The sequence below is a fragment of the Piliocolobus tephrosceles genome, chromosome 8 (genome assembly GCF_002776525.5).
Source record: "Piliocolobus tephrosceles isolate RC106 chromosome 8, ASM277652v3, whole genome shotgun sequence".
Lineage (NCBI taxonomy): Eukaryota > Metazoa > Chordata > Mammalia > Primates > Cercopithecidae > Piliocolobus > Piliocolobus tephrosceles.
Genome location: NC_045441.1, coordinates 6,557,418 through 6,573,715, shown reverse-complemented (window position 1 = coordinate 6,573,715; position 16,298 = coordinate 6,557,418). Strand labels below are relative to the sequence as shown.

Genomic DNA, 16,298 nt, shown 5'->3' with positions numbered 1-16,298 from the left:
CAGGAGGCGGAGGCTGCAGTGAGCCGAGATTGAGCCACTGCAATCTAGTCTGGGCAACAGAGCGAGACTCTGTCGCACACACACGCACACACAAAACCCAGTGCAGGTGACAAGAGGTAATGTCCTAATATATAACAGGACACACCAGTTCACATACCTGTCCTCTTCCTGGTCGGAGAGTACTTCCAGAGTTGGCAACTCAATGGCAGCTCTGTCTGCTGCACAAAAACAAACAATCATCTTCAAACAGCCCAGTTTTTCAATTTGTAGTCAAAGACTGAGTTAAAATATACAAACTGTGTCAAATGAGACTGTAAGTCTAAAACTGTCATGACTTTCTGGCAAAGTACAAAAAGTTTATTCAAATGGCACGTGTTACGAACCATAAAAACAAAGCCATGCAACTACACTAGGGGTCGGCAAACATTACAGAGGACTTGATAGTAAATATTTTAGGTTTTAGGGCCCTCTGGGACCCTGCTGTAACTGATCAATCCTGTTATGGTACGAAAGCAGCCATAGGCCCAGTGGCTCATGCCTGTAATGCCAACTCTTTGGGAGGCTAAGGCTTCACTTGAGCTCAGGTGTTTAACAACAGCATGCACAATACAGTGAGATTCCTGATCTCTATTTTTAAAACAAAATTAATTTTTTTTTTTTTTTTTGAGACAGATTCTCGCTCTGTCGCCCAGGGTGGAGTGTAGTGGCATGATCTCAGCTCACTGCAACCTCCACCTCCTGGGTTCAAATGATTCTCCTGCCTCAGCCTCCTGAATAGCTGGGACTACAGGTCCTCACCACCATGCCCAGCTCATTTTTGTATTTTTATTATAGATGGGGTTTCACCATATTGGCCAGGCTGGTCTCAAACTCCTGCCTTGTGATTCGCCTGCCTCGGCCTCCCAAAGTGTTGGGATTATAGGCATGAGCCACCACCCCCAGCTAAATATAAATGTAAAAAGCAGCCATAGACAATATATAAATGAATGAGCTTTATTTATTGACATTTAAATTTTGGGCCAGGCACAGAAGCTCATGCCTATAGTCCCAGCACCTTGGGAGGCTGAGGCACATGGATCACACTAGATGAGTTCGAGACCAGCTTGGGCAACATGGTGAAACCCCGTCTCTACTAAAAATACAAAAATTAGCCAGGCATGGTGGCGCACACATGTAATCTCAGCTACTCGGAAGGCTGAGGCAGAATAATCGCTTAAGCCCAGGAGGTGGAGGTTGCAGTGAGCAAAGATCATGCCACTACACTCCAGCCTGGGTGACAGAGAGAGACTCTGTCTCAAAAAAAGAAATTAATTTCACAAATTAACTTCACAAAATCTTTTGATTTTGTTTAAATATTTAAAAATATAAAAACTGGCTGGGCGTGGTGGCTTACGCCTATAACTTCAGCACTTTGGGAGGCCAAGGCAGGCAGATCACGAGGTCAGGAGATTGAGATCATCCTGGCCAACACAGTGAAACCCATTTCTACTAAAAACTACAAAAAAAAAAAAAAAAAATTAGCCAAGCGTGGTGGCAGGCACCTGTAGCCCCAGCTATTCAGGAGGCTGAGGCAGAAGAATGGCATGAACCCAGGAGGCAGAGGTTGCAGTGAGCCAAGATCATGCCACTGAACTCCAGCATGGGCAACAGAGCGAGACTCCATCTCGAAAAAAATAAAAATAAAAATAAATGTAAAAACCATTCTCACCTTGTAGTATGTACAAACACAAGGGCAGGCCAGATTTAGTCCACGGGCTGAAGTTTGCCAATGCTTCAACTACCACCGTCATCAAAAACGGCTTACCTCGTGGCTGAATCACGTGAACATGTTCTATCCATGCAGTGTGATAGCCAACGATATTGGGGTGCTGAAGACCTGCCAGCACCTTCACTTCCCGTAGGACCTAGAAAAGAAATGGAATTAGATCTGCCTTTTGCTGATAACTTGTTAAATGTTTATGCAATACTTCTTGTTCCAGAGCAAAATACAGATGGCCCCTGACTTACAATGGTGTGAAGACAACACAATTTTTGACATACTTTGAATTTTGATCTTTTCCCTGGCTTGCAATATGCAGTGCATGAGATATGTGGTATTTTATTATAAAATAGGCTTTGTGCTAGATGATTCTGTCCAACTATTGAGTGATGTAAGTGTTCGGGGCACATTTAAGGTAGGCAGGGTAAGCTACAAAGTTCGGTAGGTTATGCATATTAAAATGCATCTCCATAGCGTGAACCCGGGAGGCGGAGCCTGCAGTGAGCCAAGATCGCGCCACTGCACTCCAGCCTGGGCGACAGAGCGAAACTCCATCTCCAATTTACAATATTTTCAATTTATGATGGGTTTATCAGGACATAATCCCATCATAAGATGCAGGAGCATCAGTAATGAAAACTCCTCTGTCTAAGGCATCTATATTATGTTAAAATAATGGAATTTTTTTTTTTTTTTGAGACAGAGTCTCGCTCTATTGCCCAGGCTGGAGTGAAGTGGTGCCATCTTGGCTCACTGCAACCTCTGCTTGCTGGGTTCAAGTCTTGCTGGGTTCCAGTCATTCTCGTGCCTCAGCCTCCTGAGTAGCTGGGATTACAAGCATGCACTACCACATCCGGCTAATTTTTGTGTTTTTAGTAGAGACATGGTTGTGCCATATTGGCCAGGCTGGTCTCACACTCCTGGCCTCAAGTGATCTGCCTGCCTCGGCCTCCCAAAGTGCTGGGATTGCAGGCGTGAGCCACTGCACCCAGCCAATATAATGGAAATATTTTTGAGAGACAAATGGCAATTGTTACAGCAACCAAATAACATATTTATATAGTACTTTACACTTTTTATAGGACACTTATCACCATTCTCTCTTTTGATTCCTACCCCAGTCCTCCAAGGTAAGTAAAATCACTACTGTCACTACTATTTCAGGGCAGGTGACAGAAATGGCTCAGAGGACTGGGCAACTCATCCAGAACCACACAGCATGTCAGGGAGAAGACTGAACTAGAACTGGGCTCCTGTTTTTTCATAACTAGCTATATTATATATCAATCATTCATTTTAAGAAACTAATATATTTTTAAATTATATTATATATATATATATATATACACAAATTAAACAGGCGTGGTGGCAGGCACCTATAATCTCAGCTACTTGGAAGGCAGGAGAATCCTTGAACCCAGCGGGGTGGAGGTTGCAGCGAGCCGAGATCACGCCACTTCACTCCAACCTGGGCAAAAGAGTGAAACTCCATCTCAAATAATAATAATTTAATTTTGGTACTTTACTGTAACCACGTTGCTAGTAAACTAGAAATCCACACTGCCTACTTTTGCCAAATATACACACATACATGTATAACTTTCAAAAAGAACTAAATACACAATTATTCAAAATAAGTAATTTTAAAAAATCATACCTTCATGCAATCTGTTTTAGTTGCACCCTTAATCAGGATCTTTTTTATTGCATAATACTGACCATCTAATTTATTCCTGACCTGAAAAGTAGAAGAAAAGACAAAGTATATTGTGTCATTCAACTTTAACTGAATAAAGAAGTTCTTTTAATCTGAGCTTAGACAATCCAAACTAGCCAAAGAGTTAAAATATAGCTAAAGACATGTCTCCTTACTATGTTCAGGGAAGTCAGCCAGATCAAGAGCTTTTCAGATAGTGTTGGGAGTGTAGCTCCGAAGAAGCTCTCAGTTGAAGAACAGGAATGTTAGCAAAAAGTCTATGTAAGCTCAAAACACAGTGGCACAACTTTTTTTAGTAACACATTTTTAATTAAAATTAACTATAGGTCAAAAATTCAAAGTTTCCAAAACCCATGTAAAGAATCAACACAGTTAGAAAAAACATTACAACCTGCCCACTTCCCCGTAAATGGCAAATGTTAAAGAAAAGTAAATATATGTGATTTCTTGGAATTTTCCTTTGAGTACTTTATATAATAATAATGAAAACAGGCCAAGCACGGTGGCTCACACTTGTAATGCCAGCACTTTGGAAGGCTGAGGTGGGTGGATCACGAGGTCAGGAGATCAAGACCATCCTGGCCAACATGGTGAAATCCCGTCTCTATTAAAAATACAAAAATTAGCTGGGTGTAGTGGCACATGCCTGTAGTCCCAGCTACTCAGGAGGCTGAGGCAGGAGGATGGCTTGAACCAGGGAGTCGGAGGTTGCAGTGAGCTGAGACTGCGCCGCTGCACTCCAGCCTGGCGACAAAGCGAGACTCTGTCTCAAAATAAATAAATAAATAAAAGAATAATGAAAACAATGTCTAAAAACACAGTTATTTAGGGTACTAGGTCAAAACAAGTACGTGGAAGATCACCTTGTACACTCTTCCATATCCACCTTTTCCTAAGATGGCAACTTCTTCAAATTCATTTAAGTAACGTGAAGTCTGTGCTTCAAAGGCTACTTCCCTTGATCTGAAAGGTAAATACAATCAATCAATATTAAAACGTGAGAGAATCAAAACATTCTAGGATACTTCATGCTTACGGGATTACTAACCTCACAAACCTCATGTATCACTGAGTTGTGCTGATTTGGAAAGGATGGGCTAAAATGAAATTTTTCATCCCTCTGAAGAAAACACAATCAAGTGTTTTACCAGTAACTGGTATTCCAAGTAGAAATCATTACCAGTGTTGTACAGCAGAAATCCTAAGAATCACTAACAGCCAGCAGTTGGTTAGCTAAGCTCAGAAATAAATTTACTGAAATTTCAGCTGGGCGTGGTGGCTCACGCCTGTAATCCTAGCACTTTGGGAGGTCGAGGAGGGTGAATCATGAGGTCTGGAGTTCAAAACCAGCCTGGCCAACATGGTGAAACCCTGTCTCTAGTAATAATTCAAAAATTAGCCAGGTGTGGTGGTGGGTTCCTGTAATCCCAGCTACTCGGGAGGCTGAGGCAGGAGAACTGCTTGAACCCAGGAGGCGGAGGTTGCAGTGAGCCAAGGTTGTGCCACTGTACTCCAGCCTGGGTGACAGAGAAAGACTTTGTCACAAAAAAAAAAAAAAAATCACTGAAATGTATTTTTTATTTCCTTTTCTTCTAAGACAGGGTCTAGCTATGTTGCCCAGGCTAGACTGCAGTGGCTATTCCCAGGTGTGATCCTGCTACTACGCAGCACCAGAGTACTGACCTACTCTGTTTCCAACCTGGGCTAGTTCACTCCTCCTTAGGCAACCTGGTGGTCCCTTGCTCCGGGGAAGTCAAGGTCACCATACTGATGCCAAACTTTATGCGGACATCAGACTGGCATAGTGCACTATAGCCCAGGACTCCTGGGCTCAAGCAATCCTCCTGCCTCAGCCTCCCGAGTACCTGGGACTATAGGTATGCGCCACCACACGCAGCTACTTAAATTTCTTAATGATGTAGACCAGTTAGATTTTTTTTAATGTAGAGTGCTTTATTTATATCAAGCTATAATTCATATATTGTCAAATTCACCTCTCGAATGTACAATTCAGTGGTTTTTAGTACACAGAGTTGTGCAACCATCACCGCTACCTAATTTCAGAATATTTTCATCACCCCCAAAATAAACCCTATATCCATTGGCTTTCACTCCCCATCCTTCCCTTACCCCACTATTTACCCACAACCCCACATAAAACCACTATTTACGTCTCCACGGATTCACCTACTCTGCACATTTCACAGAAATGAAATCACACAATATGTGGCCTTTTATGACTGGCTGTTTTTACGTAGGATGTTTTCAAGATTCATCCATATTGTAGCATGAATCAGTACTCCATTCCTTTTAATAGATGGATAACACTTTATTGCAGGGATAGACCACATGGTTATCTGTTCATGAGCTGATGAATATGTAGGTCAGACCAGCTGGATTTTAAACTAGTATTTAAACTAGACAAAATTCAACGGCCCCTCAGCAGAGCCTGGGTATCAGGAATCTGAATTAAGAGTGTGACCACGGAATCCACGCTAAATGCTGAAAGGCAGAGGATCAAAGAGGAGGGAATGAGAAGCAAAGTAAGTCTTGGAGCAGTACTCAATTGCTGAGAACCAAGTGTTTCATGTTCATAAACAATACTAACGATATTATGTTTTAACCTCAAACCAGTATTTTCTTGATATTGATTTCTTTTCAATAGTCTGCATAATCAAGAAAGTTTCTCACACATACCTGATTTTCTGAACATGAGAAATATCCTCACGGGGATCCTACAATTAAAAAATTGTTTTTTAAAAGCATGTGGAAAACTTGCATGGAATAAAGAATCTATCAAAATTCAATATGACATTAACAACCCCAAATACACAAACAATATTTTAAAAACCATTGGCTTTTTCAGCATTACTTAAGAGTTTACAAATGAAAATATTTCAAAGCTGAGAATTGACCAGGAAGCAGACAAGACTGACATCACCTTCAAAATCCATGCAGGAGCTCCCCACCCCCCCGCCTGCCCACCTCTCTTGCGTGGATGGTGGCACCTGGCACCCTGCTTCTGCCTGTGCCCCCTCAGTTCATTCTCACCACAGCAGCCAGTGTGACCCTGCTAAAATGTAAGTCAGATTGTGTCACTCCTCTAATCAAAATCCTGTACCACCTCCCATCTTACTAAGTAAAAACCATAAATTAGGCCGGGCGCGGTGGCTCATGCCTGTACTCCCAGCACTTGGAAGGTTGAGGCAGGCGAATCACGAGGTCAGGAGTTTGAGACCAGCCTGGCCAACATGAAGAAACCCTGTCTCTACTAAAAATATAAAAAAGTAGTTGGGCATGGTGGCAGGTGCCTGTAGTCCCAGCTACTTGGGAGGCTAAGGCAGGAGAATCGCTTGAAACTGGGAGGCAGAGATTGCAATGAGCCAAGATTGCGCCACTGCACTCCAGCCTGGATGACAGTGCAAGACTCCGTCTCAAACAAAACAAAACAAAACAAAACAAAAATAATAAAATCATCTCAAGATCCTAGTCCATCTATGCCCTCTCCTTTGCCTCTCCTCTTTTTTTTTTTTTTTTTTTAGGCAGGTTCTCACTCTGTTGCTCAGGCTGGAGTGCAGAGGCACGATCATGGCTCACTGCAGCCTTGAACTCCTGGCCTCAAATGATCCTCCCATCTCAGCCTCCCAAAGTGCTGGGATTACAGGCATGAGCCACCACCCCTGGCCTAGAGTTTATACTTTTAAAAACTTGTTTTATAATTAGAATTACATAGTGCGTTAAAACATGTCCTCTTAAAATTAAAGGATATTTTTGTCATACCCAAAGTACATTTTTTAGGGCTTACCTGACGAACTCTCTCTTTAGCGGACCTCATTAGGTGAGTAATAGCTCTGTTGTGATGTAGTCTCAATGAGCTAAACTCGTCACTACAAGTGAAAGAAGACAGCAGTCCCATTTTGATAAAGGTCTGGCAAAGTACTATAAAAAGAATATGAAAAACTATTATTAGAAACATCTTTAATGGCAATTTTAAAGCGTACATAGAGAAGAGTGTGTAATAACAGCAATATATACAAAAACCTCAATAGGAAAAATACTACATTTATAAACACATTAAACTTGGAGAATGTTCTCTAGAATAACTTAAAAGAAATTTTTTTTTTTTGGGGGGGACAGTCTCATTCTGTCACCCAGGCTGGAGTGCAGTGACAATTATCTTGGCTCACTGTAACCTCTGCCTCCCGGTTTCAAGTGATTCTCCTGCCTCACCCTCCCAAGCAGCTGGGATTACAGGCATGCACCACCATGCCCAGCTAATTTTTCTATTTTTAGTAAAGACGGGGTTTGGCCAGGCTGGTCTCGAACTCCTGGCCTCAAGTGATCTGCCCAACTCCACCTCCCAAAGTGCTGGGATTACAGGTGTGAGCCAACATGCCCAGCTCTTAGATGAATTTTTTTAAAAAGCGAAGAAATTTGGGGAATGATTCTCTAAAAGGAGCAACTAGTACACTACACGCATGGATGAAAAGCACAACTATACTTACTTCTCTTACCCTGTACAGTCACTTGTTTACCAAGACTAGTCAGTAAAGTACTAAGCTCTTTCTAAAACAAGGGCAAACAAAAAAAAAGAGTAAACAAAGTCTTCTGACATTCCACACATTACCCTTTGCTGTTAGTCAGTAAGAGAAGAATAAGGGCAGGAGAGCAAACATATGATGAGAACTTACAACCAAAGTGACCATTCGTCGTCATGAAATACCTTTAAACAACATACAAAGAGCCCATGGTACACACGTGTATAAACCAAATATCAAGCTCCTTAGAAAAAGAAGTTTCCACAAAGGTGTCTTGGCTCCTACTCATTCAACAAATACAGATACCAAAGAGGATATTGTTGGTTTTTTTGTTGTTGTTATTGTTTTAAGACAGAGTCTCGCTCTGTCATCCAGGCTGGAGTGCAATAGCAAAATCTCGGCTTACTGCAACCTCCGCCTCCAGGGTTCAAGCAATTTTCCTACCTCAGACGCCTGCGTAGCTGGGATTATAGGTGCACACCACCACGCCCAGCTAATTTTTTTTTTTTTTTTTTTGAGACAGAGTCTCACCCTATTGCCCAGGCTGGAGTGTAGTGGCATGATCTCAGATCACTGCAACCTCTGCCTCCTGGGTTCTAGGGATTCTTATGCCTCACCTTCCCGACTAGCCGGGATTACAGGTACCCGCCACCACACCTGGCTAATTTTTGTGTTTTTAGTAGATACGGGGTTTCACCATGTTGGCCAGGCTGGTCTCGAACACCTGACCTTGTGATCCGCCCACCTCGGCCTCCCAAAGTGCCAGGATTACAGGCATGAGTCATCATACCCCACCAAGGATATTCTTTCTACATCAAAAACTCTACATTTATGAAAGCCAAATTTGTTGCTTAAAATAAAAAAAGAAAGAAAGAAAATTCTCCATTTAGATTATCAACTCACTGATCACATCAAAAACATTTATTTAAATAACCTTGTTTTAAAATTCAGTCATCTAGGCCAGGCGCAGTGGCTCACGCCTGTAATCCCAGCACTTTGGGAGGCCAAGGCAGGCAGATCACCAGGTCACCAGATCGAGACCATCCTGGCTAACACAGTGAAACCCCATCTCTACTAAAAATACCAAAAAGACAAAAAATTAGCCAGACGTGGTAGCGGGCGCCTGTACTCCCAGCTACTCAGGAGGCTGAGGCAAGAGAATGGCGTGAACATGGAAGGCGGAGGTTGCAGTGAGCCGAGATCACGCCACCGCACTCCAGCCTGGGCGACAGAGAGAGACTCTGTCTCAAAAAAAGAAAAATATGTTCTCTTAAAATTAAAGTAAATCAGTAAATTTTACTAATAAATTAATCAGTAAAATTCACAGGATTGCTTTAATTATGGGGAAGATTGCTGTATTATCCTAATCTGCTTCTCTATTTGATGAGACTAATACAATAATCCCCAGGTACCAACGCTTCAGAACCTAAGGAACACACTTCCTGTTTACCCCACCTCCCACCACATATGCCACTGCTTGGAATGCAGAGTGTATTACTTGCTTTATTCAAGAAACAGTAAGTATACAATGTACAGATATTTGTACCATTTTTCATGTCCAGTCAAGTTTATCAAAATGATAATGTATCTTTTTGTTTTGTTTTGCTCTGTTTTGAGACGGAGTCTCACTCTGTTGCCCAGGCTAGAGTGCAATGGTGGAATCTCGGCTCACTGCAACCTCTACCTCTCGGGTTCACGCAATTCTCCTGCCTCAGCCTCCCCAGTAGCTGGGATTATACACGCCCGTCACCATGCCCAGCTAATTTTTGTATTTTTAGTACAGACGGGGTTTCACCACATTGGCCAGGCTGGTCTTGAACCTGACCTTAGGTTCACCTGATCCACCCGCCTGGGCCTCCCAAAGTGCTGGGATTACAGGTGTGAGCCACTGTGCCCAGCATTGATAATGTATCTTTAACTAAAACCGCATTCAGTTTTAAGACCACATAAAAGTTTAAGTTTGAGACTGTTTTGGTTAAAAAAAAAAAAAAAAAGAACCTCAGAATCTCTGGCTGGAACTATTCTTTTTTTATTTTTTCTCTAGAGGCGGACTCTTACTATGTCACCCAGGCTGGAGCGCACTGGCTACTCACAGGCATGATCAAAGCACACTGAAGGCTGGGCTACTTGAGAGACTCAGGCTTGAACCGGGAGGCGGAGCTTGCAGTAAGCCGAGATTGCGCACTGCACTCCAGCCTGGGGGACAGAGCGAGACTCCGTCTCAAAAAAAAAAAAAAAAAAAAAGCACACTGAAACCTTGAACTCCTAGGCTCAAGTGCTCCTCTCACCTAAGCCTCCCGGGTAGCTGGGATTACAGGCACGTGCCACCATGCCCAACTTGTGACCAGAACTATTAAAGAAGCCACAATGGTCTCAGTCAATAAACTGAACCATAAACATCATAATCTATGATTCTACTCACTTTTGTGCTCAAGTTTCTCATATAAGTACCCTACAGCAGGTATAAAAATAAACATTTTCAACCACACAATGTGCAGTTGGTTCCAGTTCTCTGGTCAAGAATTGGTTCACAATAAGTTTATGTGATTTTCTTTTACCTGCTCACCAGCTACACCATAACGGAGCTTCAAAAATTGTATGAATTAGTTGGGCATGGTGGTTCAGGCCTGTAATCCCAGCACTTTGGGAAGAACAGGTGGGTGGATCACCTGAGGTCAAAAGTTCGAGACCAGCCTGGCCAACATGGTGAAATCTGTCTCTACTAAAAATACGAAAAATTAGCCAGGCATGGTGGTAGGTGCCTGTAATCCCAGCTACTCAGGAGACTGAGGCAGGAGAATCGCTTGAACCCAGGAGGCAGAGGTTGCAGTGAGCAGAGATGGCACCATTGTACACTCCAGCCCGGACAAGAGCAAAACTTCATCTTAAAAAAAAAAAAAAAAAAAAGGGCCAGGTGGTGGCTCACACTTGTAATCCCAGCACTTTGGGAGGCCGAGGCAGGCAGATCATCAGGTCAGGAGTTCGAGACCAGCCTGAACAACATGGTGAAACCCTATCTCTATTAAAAATACAAAAATTACCCCGGCTTGGTGACACGCGCCTGTAATCCCAGCTATTTGGGAGGCTGAGGCAGGAGAATTGCTTGAACCTGGGAGGTGGAGGTTGCAGTGAGCAGAGATCGCACCAATGCACTTCAGCCTGGGTGACTGAGTAAGACTCCCATTTCGAGAAAAAAAAAAAAAAAATTTGTGCATTATCATAGTATAGATGCAAAAGAATTATCTTTCATTTATCCAATTTTATGCAATTATGGGATCCACAGTTAATATATTCATAAGGAATTACTCAAAGGAAAATGTAAGCTGAATTGAAGTGGGGAAATCATTAATATTTATTTCCTCCAGTTTTTGTATACCAGCTGCTTTCCAGACTCCCAGCATTAAACAACATACTTTATTTTGTATTTTTAATTTTTGTGAGTACATAGTAGGTGTATATATTTATGGGGGTACATGATTTATTTTGATACAGGCATGTAATGTGTAATAATCACATCAGGATAAATGGGGTATCCGTCATCTAAAGCATTTATCCCTTCTTTGTGTTACAAACAATCCAATTATACTCTTCATTATTTTTATTTTTTGAGACAGTCTCGCTCTGTCACCAGGCTGGAGTGCAATGGCGCGATCTCGGGTCACTGCACTCTCCACCTCCCAGGTTCAAGCGATTTTCCAGCCTCAGCCTCCCAACTAGCTGGGATTACAGGTGCCCGCCACCATGCCCAGCTAATTTTTGTATTTTTAGTAGAGACAAGGTTACACCTTGGTGGCCAGGATGGTCTCGATTTCTTGACCTCATGATCTACCCACCTCAGTCTCCCAAAGTGCTAGGATTATAGGCATGAGCCACCATGCCCGGCCCATTCTTTTTTTTTTTTGAGATGGAGTTTTGCTCTTGTTGCCCAGGCTGGAGTGCAGTGGCATGATCTCAGCTCACTGCAACCTCCACCTCCTGGGTTCAAGCAATTCTCCTGCCTCAGCCTCCCAAATAGCTGAGATTACAGCTGTGCGCCATTATGTCTGGCTACTGGCTACTTTTGCATTTTTTTTTTTTTTTTTTTTGAGGCAGAGTCTCGCTCTGTTGCCCAGGCTGGAGTGCAGTGGCGTAATCTCCGCTCACTGCAGGCTCTGCTGCCTCCCGGGTTAACGCCATTCTCCTGTCTCAGCCTCCCTAGAAGCTGGGACTACAGGCGCCTGCCACCACGCCCAGCTATTTTTTTTTTTGTATTTTCAGTAGAGACGGGGTTTCACCGTGTTCGCCAAGATGGTCTCTATCTCCTGACCTCGTGATCCACCTGCCTCAGCCTCCCAAAGTGCTGGGATTACAGGCGTGAGCCACCTGGCCCGGCCTACTTTTATATTTTTTTAGTGAGACGGGCTTTCACCATGTTGGTCAGGCTGGTCTCAAACTCCTGACCTCAAGTGATCCCTCCGCCTTGGCCTCCCAAAGTGCTGGGATTACAGGCATGAGCCACTGTGCCTGGCCGTCTTTTTGTTATTTTTAAATGTACAATAAATTATTGCTGACTGTAGTCACCCTGTTGTGCTACCAAATACTAGATTCGATTTATTCTAACTATATTTTTATACCCATTAACCATCCTCCACTATCCTCCCAGTCTCTGGTAACCATCATTCTACTCTATCTCCATTAATTAAAAACTGTTTTAATTTTTACCTCCCATGAGTAAGTGAGAACAGCAACACAGTATTTTTACAAGCTTTATTTATTTATTTATTTATTTATTTATTTATTTATTTATTTATTTATTTATTTTTGAGACAAAGTCTCACTCTGTCGCCCAGACGGGAGTGCAGTGGTACTGTCTTGGCTCATTGCAATCTTCACCTCCCCCATTCAAGTGATTCTCCTGCCTCAGCCTCCCGAGTAGCTGGAGTTACAGGCACCTGCCACAACACCCAGCTAATTTCCATATTTTGAGTAGAGAGGGGGTTTCGCCATGTTGGCCAGGTTGATCTCAATCTCCTGACCTCAGGTGATCCACCCACCTCGGCCTCCCAAAGTTCCAGGATAACAGGCATGAACCACAGAGCCCAGCCTTTATAAGCTTTATTTAGCAAGATTAATTTATTCTTACTTACACTTAAACACCTGTCTTGAACGAAGTGGGTTTGGTTCATGCACATGGCTCAAGTGCTCCAGCAAAGAAACAAGCAAGAGTTGGTTTGCAACTGCAAAAGGGAAGGTTGGCTGTTGTAGGGGTTCTTTTAACACCTGGAGTTCTGCTGGAACATCAGATTCTAAAAATGAAAAAGGAAAATATTTTTAAGTTAATGGTAAACCTGTCTAATAATCACAAAACAGTATATTCTAATTACTGAAACACAAACTATTTAAATGTAAGCAGATAAAAACCGAAAGAATAGTTATGCTGAGTTGGGTTAATCAAGAAAGGCTTTCTGGAAGTGAGTTTGGAGTTGAATCCTGGAAGCTGGAGGATCAGCAGAAAGATGCCATGAGACAGAGGAGAAACAGTTTTCTGATATGTCCAACATTAGAAATTAATCAATATGCAAGGAAGTGGGACTAGAATGGCTTCCTTCCTTTGAGAAGACAGCCAAGACCCAGGCATAAAGAAAGAAGTTAGGCAGAAGACGGCCGGGCACAGTGGTTCAGGCCTATAATCCCAGCACTTTGGGAGGCCGAGGCCGGTGGATCACCTGAGGTCAGGAGTTTGAGACCAGCGTGACCAACACGGAGAAACCCCATCTCTATCAAAAATACAAAATTAGCCAGGCGTGGCGGCGGGCGCCTGTAATCCCAGCTGCTAGGGAGGCTGAGGTAGGAAAACCGCTTGAACCTGGGAGGTAGAGGTTGTGGCGAGCCGAGATCGTGTCATTGCACTCCAGCCTGGGCAACAAAATGAAAATCTCTCTCTCAAAAAAAAAAAAAAAAAAAAAAACCAGCCAGGTGTGGTGGCTCACATCTGTAATTCCAGCACTTAGAGAGACCGAGGCAAGCGGATCACCTGAGGTCAGGAGCTTGAGGCCAGCCTTGCCAACATGGTGAAACCCTGTTTCTACTAAAAATACAAAAATTAGCTGGGCATGATGGTGTGCACCTGTGATCCCAGCTACTCAGGAGGCTGAGGCAGGAGAATTGCTTAAACCCAGGAGGCCGAGGTTGCAGTGAGCAGAGACTGCGCCACTGCACTCCAACCTGGGCAGCAGAGCCAAACTCCATTTCATTCAATAAATAAATAAATAATCTGCCAAAAATGTTAAAGTTACATTTAGGTTTTGAATTTTTCTGACTCTACCATTAGCCGCCAGAGTGACTTCTTCAAATCATACAGACTGCCTGCCAGAAATTATTTAGCTATTCATTTTTACATCGAGTGAAAAACAATCAGGTGAATTCTAGTGTTCTCAAATTAAAAATAAATACATGCAAAAATAAAAAGGAAAAAAATGAAATGGGCCGGGCGCAGTGGCTCACACCTGTAATCCCAGCACTTTGAGAGGGCAAGGCATGAGGACTGCTTGAGCCCAGGAGTTCAAAACCAGCCTGGGTAACATACTGAGACCCTGTCCCTACAAAGAAAAACTACAAAAAATTTGCTGGGCATGGTAGCGTGCACCTGTAGACCCAGCTACTCAGGAGGCTGAGGCAGGAAGATAGCTTGAGCCTGAGAAAACAAGGGTGCATTAAGCTGTGACTATACCATTGCACCCGGTGACAGAGCGAGATTCTGCCTCTAAAAAAAGTTTAAAAACATAAACTGTGGGCTGGATGCAGTGGCTCACACCTGTAAACCCAGCAATTTGGGAGGCTGAGGCGGGCTGATCACGAGGTCGGGAGTTCAAGACCAGCCTGGCCAACACAGTGAAACCCCGTCTCTACTAAAAACTACAAAACATTAGCCAGGAGTGGTGGTGGGCGTCTGCAATCCCAGCTACTCAGGAGGCTCAGGCAGGAGAGTCGCTTGAACCCAGGAAGTGGAGGCTGCAGTGAGCCAAGATCAAGCCATTGCACTCCAGCCCAGGCAACAGTGTAAGACTCAGTGTCAAAAAAAAAAAAAAAAGGGGGGGCGGGCATGGTGGCTCACACCTGTAATCCCGACACTTTGGGAGGTTGACGCAGGTGAATCACATGGTGAGGAGTTCAAGACCGGCCTGGCCAAGATGGTGAAACCCCGTCTCTACTAAAAATACAAAAAATTAGCTGGGTGTGGTGGCAAGCATCTGTAATCCCAGCTACTCCGGGGGCTGAGGCAGAGAACTGCTTAAACCTGGAGGGGAGGAGGTTTCAGTGAGCCGAGATCGCGCCACTGCACTCCAGCCTGGGCGACACAGTGAGACTTCATCTCAAAAAAAAAAAAAAAACCAAAAAACATAAACTCTGGACATTCCAGGCCTCTTTGGAAGAAAAGGCCATACGTCAGCACAACAGTATTATCGGCAACCCAGGAAAAGAAAAATTTTAAAAGCTTATCTAAGATCACTCCTTTCAAGAATAATCTTTAGTCTGCAGAAACCCTTATCACAATGTTACAGAAAAGACACACTTGCATGTTTACAGCTGGGACTTTTCCCATGACATAACACTTTCTGTATTATTGGGCTATAATATACCACCTTATGTGTGGTGGAAAAGTTGTTTGTCCATTAAAAAATAGTTTTTAAAATTTTCTTCTGTTAATAGCCTACTGGAATTACTACCACCCTCTGCTTTTGTTTCTCTTTATGGTCAAAAATTATAGGCTTGGCTGGGCGCAGTGGCTCACACCTATCCTAGCACTTTGGGAGGCTGAGGCAGGAGGATCCGCTGAGCCCAGGAGTTTGAGACCAGACTGGGCAACAAAAGAAGACCCCATCTTTTTTTTTTTTTTAGACAGAGTCTCACTCTGTCACCCAGGCTGGAGTGCAATGGCACGATCTCGGCTCACTGCAACCTCCCGGATGACCCCATCTCTTTAAGGAAAAAAAAAAATTATAGGCAGTATTAAGGATAAAAATGCAACATTTCCATGTATTTATTCCATCTGAATCAAATTTTTCAACTCAGTTTGCACCTTTATTTTTTCTCATATGCTTTCTCTTACAGAAACAATTTGTACCTTTAAATCAATTGCAACACATTTTTTTGTTTGTTTCATGCTTCAAATCAATGTGTATTCTCTGCAGTCATTCTGTTGGAATTACCATATAGTTAAAAACTTCAGCTGGGGGCCATGGCTCAAGCCTGTAATCCCAGCACTTTGGGAGGCCGAGACGGGAGGATCACGAGGTCAGGAGAT

General features: G+C 43.2%; 1 protein-coding gene across 7 annotated transcripts in view; it reads right to left on the bottom strand.

Moving 5' to 3' along the window:
• The window catches only part of EIF2AK1 (eukaryotic translation initiation factor 2 alpha kinase 1), a 38,930-nt gene that overhangs the window by 20,693 nt on the left and 1,939 nt on the right, over nucleotides 1-16,298 (bottom strand). For 3 of the 7 annotated variants that reach the window (XM_023197774.3, XM_023197778.3, XM_023197780.2), the window contains exons 2-8: nucleotides 13,141-13,299; nucleotides 7,282-7,415; nucleotides 6,174-6,211; nucleotides 4,340-4,439; nucleotides 3,417-3,497; nucleotides 1,709-1,904; nucleotides 158-218 (exon numbers count right to left, since the gene is read on the bottom strand). In XM_023197774.3, coding sequence (XP_023053542.2) covers nucleotides 158-218; nucleotides 1,709-1,904; nucleotides 3,417-3,497; nucleotides 4,340-4,439; nucleotides 6,174-6,211; nucleotides 7,282-7,415; nucleotides 13,141-13,299 — 769 coding nt within the window. Of the gene's footprint in view, nucleotides 1-157; nucleotides 219-1,708; nucleotides 1,905-3,416; nucleotides 3,498-4,339; nucleotides 4,440-6,173; nucleotides 6,212-7,281; nucleotides 7,416-13,140; nucleotides 13,300-15,109; nucleotides 15,143-16,298 lie in introns of those variants that run through there. The other 4 variants (XM_023197781.2, XM_023197775.3, XM_023197776.3 and 1 more) reach the window with 4 other exon arrangements.